Raw genomic sequence first — 19039 nt, forward strand, 5'->3', positions numbered from 1 at the left:
AAAATGTAGACTGGTTCGCTCACCCGAGACTAGCCGAAACACGTCTAGGCTTTAATTAATCCGGGTCACATCCGGGTCAGTGGGTAATCCGGGTCAGCAGTAGTGACCCGGTTTCAACGTTGACACTATCACCATTATTTGCTACCACGAATCGACACTTTTTCTAGGATCGCTAATCAAACTTGATTTATCCTTACAGATCGAGACCTCACTGAATGAATGAAACTGGAAACTAACCACAAATAATAAGAAGCCAGTCAATGCAAAAGAAGCCTTATAAATTTGAAAATACCATCTGCTTGATACAGTAGCCACAACTACGGATAGACTCAATGCTCGTCACGAGATTATGTGAAATAATCACGATATTATCTCACCAGAAATTTGCTCCGTAGGAGGGCGTGTCACTGTCCGCGAACCAGTCCCTCCAGAGTCAGCTTCCATGTCCAACACCGAGATCAACACCAATCTGTTGAATACGTCACAGTAATCGCTGTAATGTGAGCAGCAACGTGATAAACTCTCTTTTATAAACTAATCAAAAATAGCGGGTCCAATTCCAATGTACAGGAGCTAAACCCACAATAGATTTGTTCATAGATTTGTTTTATGATAACACTGAACGGGGCCTGTGTATGGTGATCAATGCCAGACCAGCTATGTAAAAGTAGCACACATTTACTAGCTAGTGGATTACTAACAAAGATGGTTAACATGGTAGCGGTGTGTCCGGAACACACAAAGGGTTAGTCTCGGGGGCGAGACTAACAAAGGGTGTGGCTGATCATGGCAGTTATTTAATACTCGCATTTTTAAAATAACTTGTGAGACATCTCAGAGTAGAGCCTATTTAGTCTATACATAGAGCTAAATAACAGACTTCGTGCTAGAAGTCTAAAAATCGTAAACAGACGATCGTATACTGTCCGTACATCTCCGGCACCTTTCAGTCGTAAACAATCGATTGTGGGTTTACACTAGGCACAAAGCAGCGAATGATGCAGTGTTGGAGGAGAGTAGTAACGCGACCAGTGTTTCTAAAATGTGGAAAGTATTTCACCAGTAGTGAAGTATTACTAAAGGTTAGTAATAATTTTGTAGGAATAATAGTGAGTGACCTTACCGTATCTCGTACTTACAGTGGACCTTATCCACTATTCCGTACCACACTGGATACTCCAGTGTTAACTTGGTGAGGAAGTTTCATACTAACCCAGGTATGGTTTTGTTGGGTATCGTGTTTTACTTTCTGGTAGTTCAGAGAAGGTGTTTGAATGATGTTACTGAGGGGAGCTGCATGAGAATTACCATTGCATCATTATTCCTGGATGTGTGAAGTCTCTTGGGGGATTGTGTTACATCATTCTAACTCCTCATGACAGGTGTCATTTTTTTCAAAGGGTGGTCACTACCAATAGTCCTGCAGAACCATCTACAACCAGGATCAAGGTTTTTGATTGACGAGAATATACCTTTATCTCTTGATTTTGCCTTAAAAACACCCTTGATTGCTTGATAATTTAGCCATATTTTCATAAATTCTTGTTTTGTTTCTGAACTAGCTTAATCCTTTCTAGGATGTCTTGATCACTTGATTCAGTGCTAATTTATCTCTTGTATATTTGATTTTGGTCCCAGTCACAGATGGTTGTACAGGTCTATTGGTAGTGACTACCTCTTGTTTTTTGAGGGCAAAATAAGTGAGGGGTACAATTACACACACAATAGCATATTGTGTGATTTGAATTTTTGTACACACGCACGCGCATGTGTGTGAGTGATTTGATTAAATGTTCACATGAGGTAGAGTTTGTTATTTCTGGGGGCTAAAAGACATGGTTTAAGGTTGCTGTGAGCTTATATTAATATGTTTTCCTGACTGGTTTTCAATCAGCTTTCCTTGGGCAGAAATTTCTTCCTTGATTATTGATTTACTGAAGGGCATGGTTGGTGTCATACCCCCTGAAAGTATGTGACCTGATCTGCAATTATCCGACATACGTAATTGTGTAAACTTTAATTTTACAATGTGAAGCATTGTTTTACAATGGGTAGAATACTTGTACATATATTACCATGAGTGCTTTGTTTAAGGACCTAACAGGTAAACAGCAACGCTTAGGCTCCTTCCTTGTGCTTTCATTTAACCCAAACTTCATTATTGTATTTTGGCTATCCAGACAATGGAGGTACCTGGATAATTTGAGGTTCCACTGTAATATTATGGAATAGCAAGTTGTAGTGCAAGTACCTCAGTGCTATACTATTTGAAGGCTTTATCCTTGTTTTTGGGCAAATAAAAATAGTACCCCTCCCTGTGGCACAAATCAAGTACGTATAATAGGTACATGTAATAGTATAGAATTCAAAGAATGTTAGATTACGCCAGGTCTGGTCACATACTGTATGTACTCTGTGCTGGCGAAATGTTTTGTACTGTCAATGTAAAGGTGACATACTGGAAGATGTAAGCAGCAATGCTTTATTTGTTGAATCCTTTATTATATTATCAAAGTATTTTTAGTGTCAACAGTCAAGTTCTAGCTACTTGTAGCCGTGATATCCAGGTCATTGACAATTTACAACTTTTTCAGTAGCAGTACAGGGTGGAAACCAGGTCACTACTGCTGATCTGATAACAGGAGCTCATAAACACTGCTAGGCACAAAAGGAGTGTGACACTCACATAGTGAATATAGGATGAGAGCCTTATATGGACTTGTTAAACAAATGTTGAAGCCATTAGTATCATGCTCCTTCACGCCTTCAGTACTTATATGTAAGCTCCCCTGACTTGGGTTTAGTTGATACCAAGGCTTGCATGTAGAGCTATATTTGGATGTTAGGGTGGCTACAGTGAAATGTCACTTTGTGGCCACCTTGTTATAGTGGCCAGGTCCAGCAAGTACAGATGTGTCTTCCAAATCCATTATAATAGGGTCACCTCATTAATAAGGCCAGTGGCCACATACTGCTTGACCAAACTAACACAATGTATACTGGCTCAATAAGTCAAGGTATCACTGCAAAAGTTGCTGCTCCTAAGTATGCCTATCCCAAAAGCTGTGCCTGGAAATTTCTTTTCACAGCTGTAATGCTTCAAGCAATGCTGAAATAGTATTCCTACCTTTCACTGTGATGTAACTCGTAGTGTGTTTATGTCGTTGCAGCAACTAGTGGGGTGTTGGTTTGTTGAGAGCCTCGATAATATGGCCACTTTACTTTATGGTCACATTTATGAGATTTTCTGTAATATGACCACCTCGCTAACAGGGACTTATCATAAGCTGCCCTATTAATGAGGTTTTACTGCATATGATAACAAAACTGTAATTAATAACTAGTTTACATGTATTATTACATGTGGTTACATGTCAGTCAGCAGACAGCAATACACATATCCTATTAGTGGGTATGACTTCATACTACCTAAGTTTTGTATGTCTACAGACAGTATCACACATTGACAGTAAGCGAGCATGGCTCAAGACAACAGGACTACTGCAAGGCTATGACACGTACATACAGTACACTGATCAATTAGTGAATATGGCTTCATGTTAATGTACAGGTAGCAGCAGAATTGGCTTCATGCATACCTGCAGACTGCAACACATCCTTAATGATAAATGGGCATGGCTCCAGCTTATGCCTACAGACAGTCTTGTACAAGTGGGGTGTGGCTAACTGGACTGCTGCAGTGCTACAATAAAACACCAAGATACACTTCCACGTAGTCGTTCATTTCACACATAATCCAATCCAAGGTCAGAATTGAATATTCTATAAAGCAGATCAGACCCAGAGGACCCACTATATAAAACTATTTAATATCAACCAAAGTTGCAATTATTTCATATCATGTGAGCTGACAAAAAAAATGAATCACCTGATCTTATCGTGGATTGCACATCCGTAGTCATAAAACTTTTTTTATTGGACTAAAATAACCAATCAAATGCAAGGAGTCCTAATCAAATGCAAGAAGTCCCATTCAAATTCGTTGTTATTGGTTCATTTTCATGTGGCACCATAGACTTTGACGACCACGGATGCACAATTCACAATAATGAGTATCCAAGTACCATTTAAATTACTAACCAAATGTACAAAATTCAAGCAACACTCAAAAGTTAACTAAGTGACATACATTTTTATGTTGTCATGTTCACATGACTTAACTGATAAATGTGTTGGTTGTTATGTAGTGATCAGTGGAAAGGTGATACCATTCAACTTGTCTGATATTGGTGAGGGTATAGCTGAAGTACAAGTGTTGGAATGGTCAGTGTTTTGTGTGTGTGTGTTTAGTGTTTGTGTGTGTGCGTGCGTGCGTGCGTGCGTGCGTGCGTGCGTGCGTGTGTGTGTGGTATGTATTTATATTATATTCACATAAAACTAAAGAAGTGATACTATTAAAGGCAATCAGAGCTTTAAACAGATACATTATTAAATACCTTTTGTTGCAGAACTATGTGTGTAGTCACTCTGTTGTGATATCACTGTTAGGTATGTGAAGGAAGGAGATGTTGTGAAACAGTTTGATAAGATCTGTGAAGTGCAGAGTGATAAGGTACTACTACAGCCACACCCACAAACAGTCACTTATGCACTACCTGGGAAAATATCCCCCAAGCTTTTCATGCAATTTAGTTGTAGTAGTTGATACCTTCTTCAATATTGGAATACCCTATTGTCCTCCCTCTGGGTTGGAAGTTACATAAAATCAGTGTGTAGTCAATTGTCATGTACTGTACATGTAATGTGTGGGACAAAGTTGTCCAAGCGATAGTTTTATTAGACTCCCTTACATATTTCCATGCATACAGTAATTAATTAACATATTATGCTATGCCACAGGCTGCAGTGGAGATCACCAGTCGTTATGATGGCGTTGTACGTAAGATCCATTATGAGGTTGATGACATAGCCAAGGTGGGGAATCCCCTAGTGGATATTGAGCTGGAAGATGATGACTCTGCCATCGTGATTGGTGAGTTTGTGTGTGTTCTGTGATTCCTTGGTTGAGTGATTTTGTTAAATTGATGAACTGAAGTAAAACTATTATATATATCTCAGCGTTTACGGGCCAACCACTAAAGCTATGTGATAACAATGTTACCATAGTTACAGTATCATAATACTACACCTACAGACATGCTAATTTGTAGTATGTATCACTACACTGGATAGCACTGATAGTATTGTACTGTTCTACACAAGTACATACTAGCTTCGAATGTGTACAACTCAGCTACTGTAGAGCTTAGTGACTAGAACTATGTTGTAATGTCTTTTGTCCTTAATATATATACAAGACCAAAGAAACAATTTTACTCTACATACGTACTACTAGTGCTGGGTGATATATGGGTATGAAATGAATGTGATATTAAGTATGCTATGAGGGAAACCAGACATCAGGTCTTTAGTATGTGGTGATAGTTTGGTGGTGACCACAATATCCCTGCCAAAGTAAACTATGAGGTTTCAGGTTACAATACCAGCCCACTTGTGTCAACTGTATACATAGAGAGATGAGGTTGCCTTTTTAGGTGACCTTTCCATGATCTGACTGTCTCTGGGAAACTGACCTTATCACTCTTTAGTAATGCTGGTTATACTGTACAGTGGATGGAACTCACAAGGCTAAAATTATGTACCATATTTCCCCCTTTTATATCAATTCTTTGCTTTCCATAGCTTCTACTGTTCAAGTAGTCAATGGCTAAGTTTTTATTTTAGTAGTTGACCATATCAGGTGATCTCTAATAGGGACTGATGCAAAGAGTTGTTATAAAATGAAAGAGGGTTTCATAGGGCTAAACTTTGTGAAAATATGGGCAGTTCAAAGTAAAACACTGGCTTAACTCGATGGAAATTCACAGTGCAGGATCTTTATCCAACTCAATGGAACTATAGAGCTACATCCAGCCATCTTCAGCATGGTTTATTTTGGAGGATGGGTGACTGCAATGTCAATGAGCCACAGGTTGGCCACGAAGGTCCACCAATCCTTTAAACTGCTCATACAGCTCGCCACTGGCTTAGAAATATCAGCCAGCAATAACAGACTTAACTCTGTTTGGTTTTGACTGTGAAATTTAATACATAGCATGTTCATGTAACTCTTTATGGTTGTGGTGAAAATTCAACCCTGTTCTCACAGACAATAAGACTGATATTCCCAGACCCAGTCACATGATGTACCTGTTGTAAACTACATGGTCAAGCAACCATGTCTGTCATTTTGTTACGTACCTTCAGGTTCATCTGGTAAAGACACTTCTTCTGATGCTGCACAAAGCAAAGTGGGTGTGGCTCCTGCTCCTGTAGCATCACCTGCTGCTATGGCAACTAAGTGCAGGCTACTCCAGCTGTACGCAGGATCGCAAATGAGCATAATGTGAGTGCATGGGATTAGTAAAATTAATGTTACATGTAGCTAGTGGGTATGAGGCCTGCTGTAATCCAGGAAGCTATGGGCCACAGTTTTCAAGTTTTATTAGGCAGTATATGTGTTTATAGACCCCAAAATGAGTACACCTTAGGACACCTTGATTATATTCAAGACACTTGTCCATGATCCCATACACACATTTAGACTCCTTGCAGTCAGGACACCTTAGGTGAACAGGGGCCACCCTTTCCATTGCTGAAATTAAAAAGAATACTTTTACAGATTAACATCAGTGAAGTAACTGGTACTGGTAAAGACGGTCGAGTATTAAAGGAAGATGTATTGAGACATCTGGAAATGTTGAAAGGTGAGCAGAGGAGTTGAGATGACAAAGAGAACCTTCAGTATATTAGAGAGTGAAACCACATAATGCAAGATAGTGATTCATTTAGTAGCTATGTCAGGTTGAGGAGTCTGTCCATCACTAAGGGCACTTGGATAATGGTAGGTACTCAGTTTGTGATATACAAGACTTAGCTTCTAATAATGGTACCCAGTGAGATTATTTGACTTTGAGCTTCAGATACCATATTGTTTTAAGAATCACTGATGGTGGTATCACTTAAATACCTTTATCCTAAATGATTATCAGTACAGTTGGGCTTTCACCTGTGTGCCAGTTCAATAGTGAAAGTGTTCAGATATATGACTTTGTCGGATAAATGAAACCCACTGATCTGTTACTTTAATAGAAGGTACGCTTGATGGATGCAGATCAGTTAACAAAATACTCTATTAGAACAGCTTTTGGTATACAATCTGGTGATGATCATATGGATATTTGTTTATTTGTTTGTGTTTAGCTCCTGCACCATCAGCCACGCCCTCACCAGCAGCTACTCCCACTGACACTTCACCCATTACTATGCCAAAGGTCGCCATATTAACTGAGGACAGGACTATCACCATAAAAGGATACAAGAGAACAATGGTAAAGACTATGACACAATCAGGGGAAATCCCCCAGTTTGGTTATTGTGATGAAATCAACATGGATGCTCTAGTGAGGTGAGAATTATTTCAGATCCTTGTTTTTGCAAAATTCCTGTTCCAACTGTAAAGCATTAATCATTAAGGACTGAAAGTTTGTAAGTCATCCACTGCTTTTAATTGTTACTATAGATAACAGAGGATCAATAAAATGAATGTACGTAATGACTGACGTTTGCTCAGCCAGTCACATACAAACTTACAAATAGAACAGTTGACAAAATGCTCTATTAGAACAGTTATTTCAGTAAATTTTTGTAGGTATGGCACGTACGTAGTTTTGTTTTGAATGCTTTAAACTTTATTCACCCAGTTTAATATACAGTAGAACCTGCTGGTCACCCATAGGCCAAAACTTCTTTGCCTTAACAAGCAGGTGTTTGCATTACACCAATGGAGTATTTCAGTTTTGAAATATAAAAATTAACAAGTTTTGATAGATGGCCTTCAAAACAGTTGGTAGATGGAGTCCACTACACTGCTGTATCACTACTACATACATGTACCCATCAGTGGTTGTATGTATTGGTCATACCTCTGAGTAGAGGTATTGTTATTGTAGTTTTGGAATAGTGATATTGTGACACAGCAGTGTGTGTGTATTACTTTTCAGATTACGTCAACTAGTGAAAGAAGATTTTGAGCAACAAGGAATGAAGTTTACTTATATGCCTTTGTTGATTAAGGTGTGTTGTGTGTGTGTGTGTGTTGTGTATGTGTGTGTGTGTGTTTGTATGTGTGTTGTGTGTGTGTGTGTTTGTATGTGTGTGTGTGTGTGTGTGTGTGTGTGTGTATGTGTTTGTATGTGTGTGTTTGTGGTATAAATTATGTATGTACATGTACATGCATGCACACACATGTGTGGTATAGTGTGTGTGTGTTTTAGGGCTGAGACAAATAGTTCAAAGCTTCATTCGGTTTCACTATATTCAAATGCTGCTTTACTCCTCCAGACCTTCATTACCATGGATGCTATCATGTCAAACCTGTTGCCCAAGTCTTTTGCTCCTTGTGGCAGCTGCCATTTACACATTTTTGTTGTAGTTACAAACAATGATTGTACTGTACTGGAGCTATAACAAGTGTAGGAGCTCCCACTACAGTGTATGCTCTAATAACCATCAACTGTGTTCATTAGGTATTAACACAACATTAGAAAATGCTATGCATAGTATGCTTTGATCTTTGGCAGATAATGAGGTCTTTAAAAACCATGAAGAAACCTGCTAGCAGGTCTCTAACTAACTTAGTTAGAAACCCGCTAGCAGATAGACCTCAGCATTGCAAATCTCACTTTCGATCATTGATTAGCTATGCATACTCTGCAAAGCATATACAGGCTAATAGCCCAAAGACCAACAGAGCTTGACCTACTCCATTCCTTTTATAAGTACACCTATGCCAATTCGATTATGGGAGCTAGACTATAACGTTGTAGGTACGTTTGCTAGAAGAATTCCAGAAATATAGTGGAGTTCTATTTAATGCCCGTCAGTATTTCAAGCCTGTATAATATGCTTTTACTGTACTTTAAGCAGACTCCCTATTTAAATAATGCCCGCATTTTCTAAGTCGGTTAGGAACCATGCCCTCGGCTCTTCGTGTTTTAGAAACCTCACTTTGCTCGGTTTCTAAAACCACGAAGAGCCTCAGTCTAGGTTCCTAACCTATACTTAGTAACAAAGCTTCGTTGACACTTCAGAAAGAAGCTCCACTCCAAAAGGTATATTCATAGATTCGTTCCAGCCCTAGTATCTTTGTAGTTAGCGTACATAGTTTACTCTGTGTGTGGGTGTGTGCGTGCGCGCGTGTGTGTGCATGCCTTATGTATTTGTATAGTGTATGAAATCATCCATGGATTATGCATACTTCTGTTATGATCAAGTGCTTCACATTACAGGCGTTATCTCATGCCCTCTCGTCATTCCCCATGTTGAATGCTGTGGCAGCTGCTGATGCCAGCTCCATCACCTATAAGGTTTGACCAGCTAAACTAGTCTATCATATGTTGTACATGTAGAAAGGATTTGTAGTATGGTGCGCGGGCAGATCAAAGGCTGCTTCCAGTTTTGTAAAATAATTGTAACATGGCTAAGTACCTCCTTTTGGCCACACGGTCTAGCCACTAATTAGTTCAAGACTTCAAATGAAACCAAACACCAGACCAACACAGGAAGTCACAATACTAGGCTAATACATCAAGGACTGACAAGGAGATAAATTGCTCTGGAACAAATAAACAAACAATACTGCACTCATCCAAATGAGTGGGAAGCAGCACAACCGCTGGGCTGAGCCTGGCATCTACCACAGGCTCATTCACCAATAAATTAAGCTAACCAAGACTATTATAGTGCTGCTAATTGGCATTGATGATGGCACCTCACTCTTGCATAACAAACGTGCTACCAATGAATAAACTAGCTAACAATGAATGAGCCTTATCCACAATGATGTTTTATGACATCATGAGAATAAAAATGGCCGCGATAGTTCGGGGACTGTTATACAGGCACCTATGGAGAAAAATTTTCGATCGCTCACATTTTAGCTAGGCATGGAGATATCGACCATTAACTGACAGGTATGGTTACGAAGTAACAAAAGCTATTGTAAACGTACGCTATTTAGAAAAAAAAATTGAAACGCGACAAAACTCGTTCATCGTAATGTCTTATATAAAACTTGACTGTACCTGTTGTTTAGAACTCGATATTTTCTTTTCTGGCTGAAATATGAGTAATTTAAAATTTTTCTCCATAGGCGCCTGTATAACAGTCCCCCAACTATCGCGGCCATGTTTATTCTCGTGATGTCATAAAACGTCATTGTGGATAAGGCTCATTAACTAACCATCAAGACAGTAATTAGTGAGTAAAATTGTTCCTTGTACACAACGCTTAGCAGTACTGTAGCCAATATTAACCTTGCATTCTTGTTCCTTCCATGTTACAAATAGACGCCTTTGATCTGCACACACCCAATACTACAAATCAGTTAGAACACACCCATTCAGTTTGTATCTGATTTGTAAACACTCCACCCTCGGGCCTGCAGACCTCGGGTGTCGTGTGTACAAATCAGACACAAACCTCATGGATATGTTACAACTATTTCTTGTATACTGTCTTTTTTTGTTTTTTTAAATACACAGTTTCACAATTACACTATTATAGTATTTTAAAATACTGTCTGGAATATTTACCTGTGAATGTATGAGAAAAGTGCTATTTCTCCCTGTAGGCATCACATAACATTGGTATTGCTGTAGATACACAAGATGGTCTAGTGGTACCCAACATCAAATCAGTTCAGGTAATGATACTCTAACATGTTGTAGTCATACCCTGTATATATATATATATGTATATGCACACGGTATCATACAGTACGGTAGTACTATATATTAAGAGATTTGGGTTTTCATGGCTAAAAAAATCATCGCAAAAACCAGCTTCACAACTCCATCCTAGCACCTTAGGTATAACCAAGCCTTCAGTATGATCCTAAAGGCTTCCAATAAATTGCTACGAAATTTTTAAAAAAATTACTCAATGGAATTTTCTACTGGCTAACTGCCTGCCTGATGCCTTCAGGCAACCGTAACTCAATAATGACTAAGGCTACGAGCTTGATTTTTTCACTGTTCAACATCGCTTCATCCCGAGATGTTCCTTTTGGCATACCGCAGTACGTACAATGCACGCATCATGGACTTACCTAAGTTACCTTTGTCCTCATTTGTGTCCCATTTCTTTTTGCTGATAGCCCAAGATGTCGATTCGTGGTAGTGCGATGCATGGCTTCTCTACAGTATGTTTGAAAACGGGAATCAACCGTATTTTTTGTGGTGACTGGATTGATTGCAGAGACGATTCTAACACTGTTCTTCATTTGTAACGCTGTGTAATGGGCTGAACATAGCTGAAAGCGAAGCGTAATGGCTGTTGCACTTTTGAGGCAACAATTGAGATTTTTTATATAGTTGGGGGCGTGAGAATCGTATTTTCGTGGTGACTGGATTGTTGCAGAGGCACTTCTTCTACTGTTTTTCGATTGTAGCACTGTGTAACGGGCTGAACGTATGTAGCTGAAAGCGAATCATAATGGCCACTGCACTTTCGAAGCAGTATTTAATAGCTGAGGTGCACGTTCAGACGAACTGGCACCATCCTTTCTTTTGATGCGGTATGCATGGGTTCACCAGTCATAATAATGTTACAAAAAAGTAAACAAACAAGTTTAAGGAAAAATTAGGAATTTTAAGTTCGATTAGGGATCATAGAAAAAAAGTAGGGGAACAAGGGAGGTCACCTACACCTGCAGATATACTAGTGAACAAATTCAGTCTTGGTCTTGGGGACTGAATTAGGGATAAAATGTTCACTAGTATATCTGCAGGTGTAGGTGACCTCCCTTGTTTTCCTTTTTTTTCCTATGATCCCTAATTGAACTTAAAATTCCTAATTTTTCCTTTAACTTGTGCATATACATACAGTACAGATTGTATTTCCAACATAATTATTAGATGCTGAGTTATCAAACAGTACAGTAGAACTACAGTGGAACCCCTCTAAGACAGACGCCATTGGGGAAATGAATTATGTCCTTTATATGGAGGTGTCCTTATTTAAGGGCTTTTCTAAAATATTTCCAGGTGGTGGAGCAAGATGGGTTATGGTACCATGTGAACCAGATACAATTTAATAGCAACAGAAGTGATGTTATTGAGTATGGGTTACCTATGGTGTGTGGCCTCTACTACACTATCCAGACAATTAGGCACCACAAAAATTTTATACATGCTCCCATAAAGACTTATCCAGATTACTCTGTATTTGATTAGTTATCAAGATGGTTAACTATACAGATTATGTAGTTTGCAGTTTATTCTTAAAATGCACCAGCTACTATTTTCAGAAGACCTGGGTAAGAAAATTAACAACAGCACATTTATATGTATTCATATGGCTTCTTGTGACTTCAGCACTTTGTCTTGCACTTTCTGCATCAGCTACATGATGTACTTCGATTGATTGTTATAACTGACAATGAACTTTTGTTACTTGTGTCCGTGATTAGTGAGGTGTTGTACTGTAGTGGTTGCCATGTCTGGGAATTGTGCAGTGACCGGTTTACGGAGTAGAGATGTGTCCGCTATTGAGGGGGCAATAATACACACAGGTATTGGAAGTTGCATTTGGGACTTTATTAATTGTCCATTATGAAGAGGCTGTCTGCCATTCAGGGGTGTCTGGTAAGAGGGGTTCCACTGTATTTAGTAGGATTCACCCCTAAAGTGACAGGCATTGTTAAAAATTCCACACCTAATAACCGTCATAGAAATATCATAAGTGACAAAAATCACTGCTACTGAACAGTCTTTCTCCATTCAACTTCAAATACAGTAAACAAGGAAACACTGACAGGCAGCCAGATATAAAATTTTTTAAATTGTCAAAGCCTGTATTTGGTCTGCTTGCCTCACTAACCACACTCGTAAGACTAGAGGCCAAACCAAGCAACACACAGCTACCATTTTATGCCGCAACAACAAACTCACAGGTGGGATGTGCCTTTCATGGTTACAACAAATCACTGCCTTCCAATTCCTTTTACAAGGTGTATCTTCAATTAAATGGTTGTTTTCTGCATGCCAGGAAACCATATCAATGTGTTAATTTTCTGTATTGACACTTTCTGGTAAGGAGTGTATTAAGGTAAACAAATCTGTTTCATTTGCCCTCTAGCCTTGCAACTGCAGTCTAAGGACAGGACGGAAATATCAGAAAGTTTGGCAATTTTAAATGAAAATTTACCATTTTGGTGGGTGCTGTTCACTTTAGGGATGACCCTACTAAACTATACTGTCTTAATATTTGGTGTGTTTGGAAATCCAAAACTGAGTATGCATTTACGTACATAGCTTATTAGAGAAATACTGTACTCAAAGTGTAGTCATAGATATGGAAACTGATCTATGGTTACCATACTGTTTAAGTAGGGACCTCCCGAAATGACGCGTGCTGCCATAAATCCCGCCTTTTAAAAACCAGCCTAGAAACATCTTACACAATGAAAATCACCTTTATGGAATAATATTAGTCCATCTAGCATCAAATGTAGTATTAAAAACAAGAAAACACTTACAGCTGGCTAGATATAGAATTTTTAAAAGTCACCAAAACTCGAAATTTGGTCTGCCTCACTCACTGACCACGGTCACAAGCCTAGAGGCCAAACGAAGCAGAGCACAGCCACAATGTTATTCCACAGCAACAAACTCGCCAGTGGGATGTGCCTTTTGGGGTTCCAATGAGTCTGTGCCCCTGCACTTTTAAGGCGCTTAGACTATGCTACTGTATGGAGGTTTTAGATACCTGTATGTTCACAGTTACAATAAACTGTGTGCCTACATATATCATACAAGCAAATGAGCTGGAGAAGCAGATCTGTTAGGTCAACATAGCTTGGTATATACTGTGTAGCCCTCTAATCCTAGCTCTCCTCAAAGGCTCGTACTCACCACAAACTTGCCTCATAAAACTAGTTTGTTTGATTGCAAAATAAATTTCACATCAGGTATATATTTAGTTGTGAGATTTTAGCAGGGATAGAGAGAGTTGTCATAATTGCTATACGTATGTATAACACATAAAGATTGCATTGCCACTTGCCTTTATAATCAGCTTTGTGCATTCATGGTTTCATTTAGAGCATTTCACTGTTCTGTTTGTTCCTCAATCTTTATAGGAAGCATGTATTCAGTGGACCATGTACTCATGTTAAAATTGTGCAGCACTTTGTTAAGAGAATAGTTCATCCTGACATGTGGACCTGTATTCAATAAGTGAATTGAGACTCAGGCTTTGTTGGTTTGTTGTATAGTAAGAAAACGTTGGGTGTTTGTGTAGCAACTGAATGGTAGTTCAGCTAACAGAAGTGTCATAATCGTAGTCCAGCTATGTCTACTGTGTTGTCTTCTCGTGATATGCTAATGTTACATTATTATCATACACTGAGTCATATGACACACGTACACTACACAGGCTAAGAGTGTGTTGGAAGTATCCAATGATATGAACAGACTAACTGATCTTGCTCATCGTGGCAAGTTGGGACCGCTAGATCTCACTGGTGGGACATTCTCTATATCCAATATTGGAGCTGTGAGTCAGCTAGTCCTGTGTATAAGGTAGTAGTATGATTCTTTCACAGATTGGTGGGACATATGCTCGTCCTATGTTGCTACCACCTGAAGTAGCTATTGGAGCATTTGGGAAGATACACGTATGTATATTGTGTTGTGAAATTCTACCAATGTTTCTGTTGACATGCCAACAAACATATCCCACTAGCTGTTATTCCTTTGTTATAGGCACATACATGATGTGTAAATTTTGTTATTCTAATTATAGTCCACTCAACTACTAGCTTGTAAATGCTTGCATATAACATGCAAGAGAACCTTGGTCTATAATATGTGACCGGATCTGCGAAAACCCGACACAATAGTGCACTTTCCGAATTCCTGTTTATTAAATATTTATAATCTACTTAGCCAAGTGTATTCTCTAGCAAAGTTTCAGCCTCATATGCCAATAACTTTCGGAGTTACAGACCTACGAAGCAGCAACAACAGAAAAATCAGTTTGTACAGCAAGTATTGGGAAAATAAATTACAGGCGCTTACTAAAACGGTTGTATCTTACGAAAAGATAGACGTACTGGGCTGAAATCTTCACCATCGTGTTTGCCATGAATAGAGGAATCATTCATGGGTAAGTTTGTCCTTTTATCACCTTTCTTCACTGGATGCAAAGGCGAGATTCGTGAAGAAAAATCAATCGCGTACGATCGCTTCAACGTCGCGTAAACAAACGCTCATAATGTGCGTATCCTTGGGTCTACTGCAACAAAACAAAGATTTTCTAACTCCTCTTGAGTAGGCGAATAAGATGATATCCAGGTTTTTATTGGTAGTCCCTTCCTTTACTAAGAAAGAGGCATTCAAAAAATGTGACCGGATTTCACATAACAAGGCTTCCACACACACAAAATCAAACTTACGATTTTACCAGAAATGGATTGCTGGTCTAATACACTATCATATTTCACACTGTACTTCCTTCAGCACTGACAAGTCTGGTTTCTGTAGCAGCTTTCTTCCGACCCTGTCAAAGCCACGAGTGTGAGATTGGCACCATTAAATGGCCATGGCTTTGTGATAATGGTGTGTAGTGAGCTGGGACTTCACAGAGAGCTCGCCAATAGTGTTCTCAGTCAATTTGGAGTAATTTGAGGGCCATGGAGGGCCATGGAGAGCCCAAACTTGGCCTCTGGATTCCAATCGTCTTCTTACTCCATTTTATACCCGTGTATTAAGACCACCGTCCACCCCCACCCTCCCACCCTATTACTACCATCTGTGATATTATTACCCGCTCGAAAAAAGCTGCTCAAAACAGGGCAAATTTTGGGTATCAGAAATGCATACACCCACTCAGTGATAGCTAGTGAACAGATGAACAATTGGTGCAAATTTTGTTTGCACAGCTGTAGGCACTGGGAAGTTATTACACAATGATTCCTTAAAATCGCCATATCTCCTAACAAAGCTTTGTGCGTCGAAGCCTTGTTTTGTCAAATTTAGTCACAAATTTACAAAATTTAACAATACGCAACTATTTCACCAATTATTGTTTTCAATGCTTTATACTGGAAATTTAGGCTTGTGCTATTATGATGGGTTTTCACAGATCCGGTCACATATATGATACTTAATTTATAAGTCTGTCCATTTCATATGCACAGTTACCCTAATAGGACTTACATCCTCTAATTGAACAGTTGTTTCATTTTTAAAGGTGAGATCTATTACAGGGAGTCATCTAAATGTACACTGTACATTGAAATGTATCCTGGGAAAGTGGTTGCACTTCTAAAAGAGCAAGCCACTTTCATCAAAGCAAGCATGGTCTTGATGTGGATGAGGTGGTGGTACCGCCCTCTGTTTGTTTTATACAAGCTCAGACCAAAATTGATTGTGGGAAAATAATGCTCACGTGATGATTACCACAAGTTGGAAGTGTTACACTCAAATGAAGGCATTTCAGTATCCTTGCCATTCTTCAAGTTGGGAAATGTTGCTTAAGGATGAGAACTGTAGTCTTACAGTGCATTTCAGCACATTTTTGAATGTGGACATGCCCACATTATGGATGACACGAATTAACTACTCTATAGTGAAGCTATTTTGCGTAACGATAATTTTGGCCCCATGCTTTCATGCTAGGGTAAACCCTAGGTAGCATTTTAATCATGAATAAAATGGTGTTGATTACGTAGCCATAGTAAGAATGATTCGTAAGTTATAGTGCTTTGTTTACAGCCATGCCGTAACAGGTTTAAGGGTTAAATGCGTTTAATTACTGCTATGCAGTTGAGACTAGTGGCTGGCACTTCATACAAACCTTATAACCTCACAGTTTACTTTAAGGCTGGCATGTGTCCACCACTAAACCATCAACACATAATGTAATTAACTGCCAAATACCATTTGTCTGGCCTCCCCCACATCATCATGAGCCACGATAGTGGTTCATAATAGGGATCAGGGCAAAATTTTTCAAAACTCTCTAATAGAACGCATGCCAAAAGCAGCCTTCCAGGCTTTATGTGTTTCAAAAACCTTCTCTAGTGTTGTAAAGACTGACCTGGAAGTATAAAGCAGAAGGGAAGTGGTTTTGGTAGTTTTTAATATTTCCAAAATCACCCCGAATCTCCATCTTCTTCTTATTCTTATTCTTATTTCATGCGTCTACAGCCCACAGGAAGTAGATATCAGCGCTATAAACATATGGCGTATTTTTAAATCGTTCCTACCCAGGTCTGTGTGGTATTAAAATCTTTGCTTTCTAAGGTAATTGTGAGATATAGAGCAAGAGTCATGGCTTTGAGACGCCATTCACTCGCGGAGCCATAAAAGCAAAAGTACAACAGTTTAAAAAATTCCATTTGAAGCAACGCATGGGACTAAAACTCATCAAGATGTATTGAACTAAACATTAAACGTAAATGCTACTTGCTGAAATTTGTTTCTGAACGGTTTAGAGTTCTTCGACTCACGTCAGTGAAGGGTGTGTGGCCCATAGACCGTCATTATGCACTTAAATAAGAATAAGTTTGTGGCATCTTAATATGCTGCTCAAGGAAAGTGTTGATAGGGATAATTAATGCCTCAATATGGTTTCATTGCATGAAGAAATATGGAGACCAGTGATGTAAGATAAAGGGAAGACAAGGTGCAGATGGCATACACTCGTTGGAATGCCAAAAGACACGTTCCACTGGTGCGTTTGTTATTGTGGCATAAAACGGTGGCCATGCGCTGCTTCGTTTGGCCTCCACTTTTACAACTGTGGTCAGGCAAGTTGATGATAATTCGAGTTTGAGTAATTTAAAAAAAATTCCAGCCACCTGCAAGTGTTTCCTTGTTTTTAATGCTGTGTTTGATGTTAGATGGACTAATATTATTCAGTAAATGCGATTTTCGTCATGTAAGATGTATCTAGAATGATTTTTAAAGGCAGTGCATGTCACTTTTGGGAGAGGGATCCCTACTTAACAGTACTACCATGCTGTTTGATGAATATGCTACATACAATGTTATTGCTAACTCTACTGTCCATCCTTACAGTTCTGCCAAGTTGGTGGACCACAACTTGACTGAATGCAGTGAAGGACTTATCCCTAACAAGACAGTAAGTACACTGACATAGTAGCTATCACAAATCAGGAAAATGTTTTAAATTATATATTTTGATGCAAAGTATTTTTTTTTTGATTTGAGGAATGTCAAAATTGTAGCAGAAGCAAAGTGATTTTAAATGAATACTAAATTGTTGAATTCTTGTGTATGAATGAAATGAAATGGCCACTACATCTGAACCTGCTGGCTATGTACTTACACAAGTTCTATCTGGACTAGTGATATCTTTCTTGCTGAGTCCAACGGCCCTAAAATATTCTCAAATGCTTACTCTACTATACAATGGAATTAACTGTAACTTATTGTTATACCCAACCAAGTTCCATTGTGGGTAGTTCTCATTGATTAACAATGGCATAGATTTGTTCAGTTAAATATTTAATTTGTCCGTTCAAATTTTGTCAATACAGCCAGTGGTAAATAAATTTATTTGTCTGCTTGATTTACAGTAGCAATTCTAGTACTGAGCAAAGTGTATGTTCTATTAGAGTAGTTTACTGGCATCCAGTAATCAGTCATGTGGGAAATCCTTTGTTAATGGTTTGTAATTACCTTTTAAGGTTGAGCATATAACATATTCATACAATACCTGCCACTATCTTGTGGAACTTTGTTTATGAACATGTCATAACTGCTTCCATTATATTTATCTCCGTGCAGGCGGACTACTATGTTATTTATTTACATAAAAATGCTGCAATTCTGGTCAAGTTAATGGAGGTAAGTTACTCATTTCTTGTACAACCAGCATATCACATGACTTAACTGTAGTGTTTCCAATTGTGGGATATTGATGTGAGAGGAGATCACAAAGTGAG

At 38.8% G+C, this 19039-nt stretch overlaps 1 protein-coding gene and 1 pseudogene across 1 annotated transcript in view; one reads left to right on the forward strand and one right to left on the reverse strand.

The window, feature by feature from the left end:
- LOC136255239 (uncharacterized) overlaps window positions 1-931 on the reverse strand; it is an 81750-nt gene extending 80819 nt beyond the window's left edge. Inside the window, exon 1 of the mRNA XM_066047966.1 lies at window positions 378-931. Coding sequence (XP_065904038.1) covers window positions 378-444 — 67 coding nt within the window. The 5' untranslated portion in view covers window positions 445-931. The remainder of the gene's footprint in view (window positions 1-377) is intronic.
- On the forward strand, window positions 583-19039 carry LOC136257003 (lipoamide acyltransferase component of branched-chain alpha-keto acid dehydrogenase complex, mitochondrial-like; annotated as a pseudogene).

This window comes from Dysidea avara, chromosome 5, assembly GCF_963678975.1.
Source record: "Dysidea avara chromosome 5, odDysAvar1.4, whole genome shotgun sequence".
NCBI lineage: Eukaryota > Metazoa > Porifera > Demospongiae > Dictyoceratida > Dysideidae > Dysidea > Dysidea avara.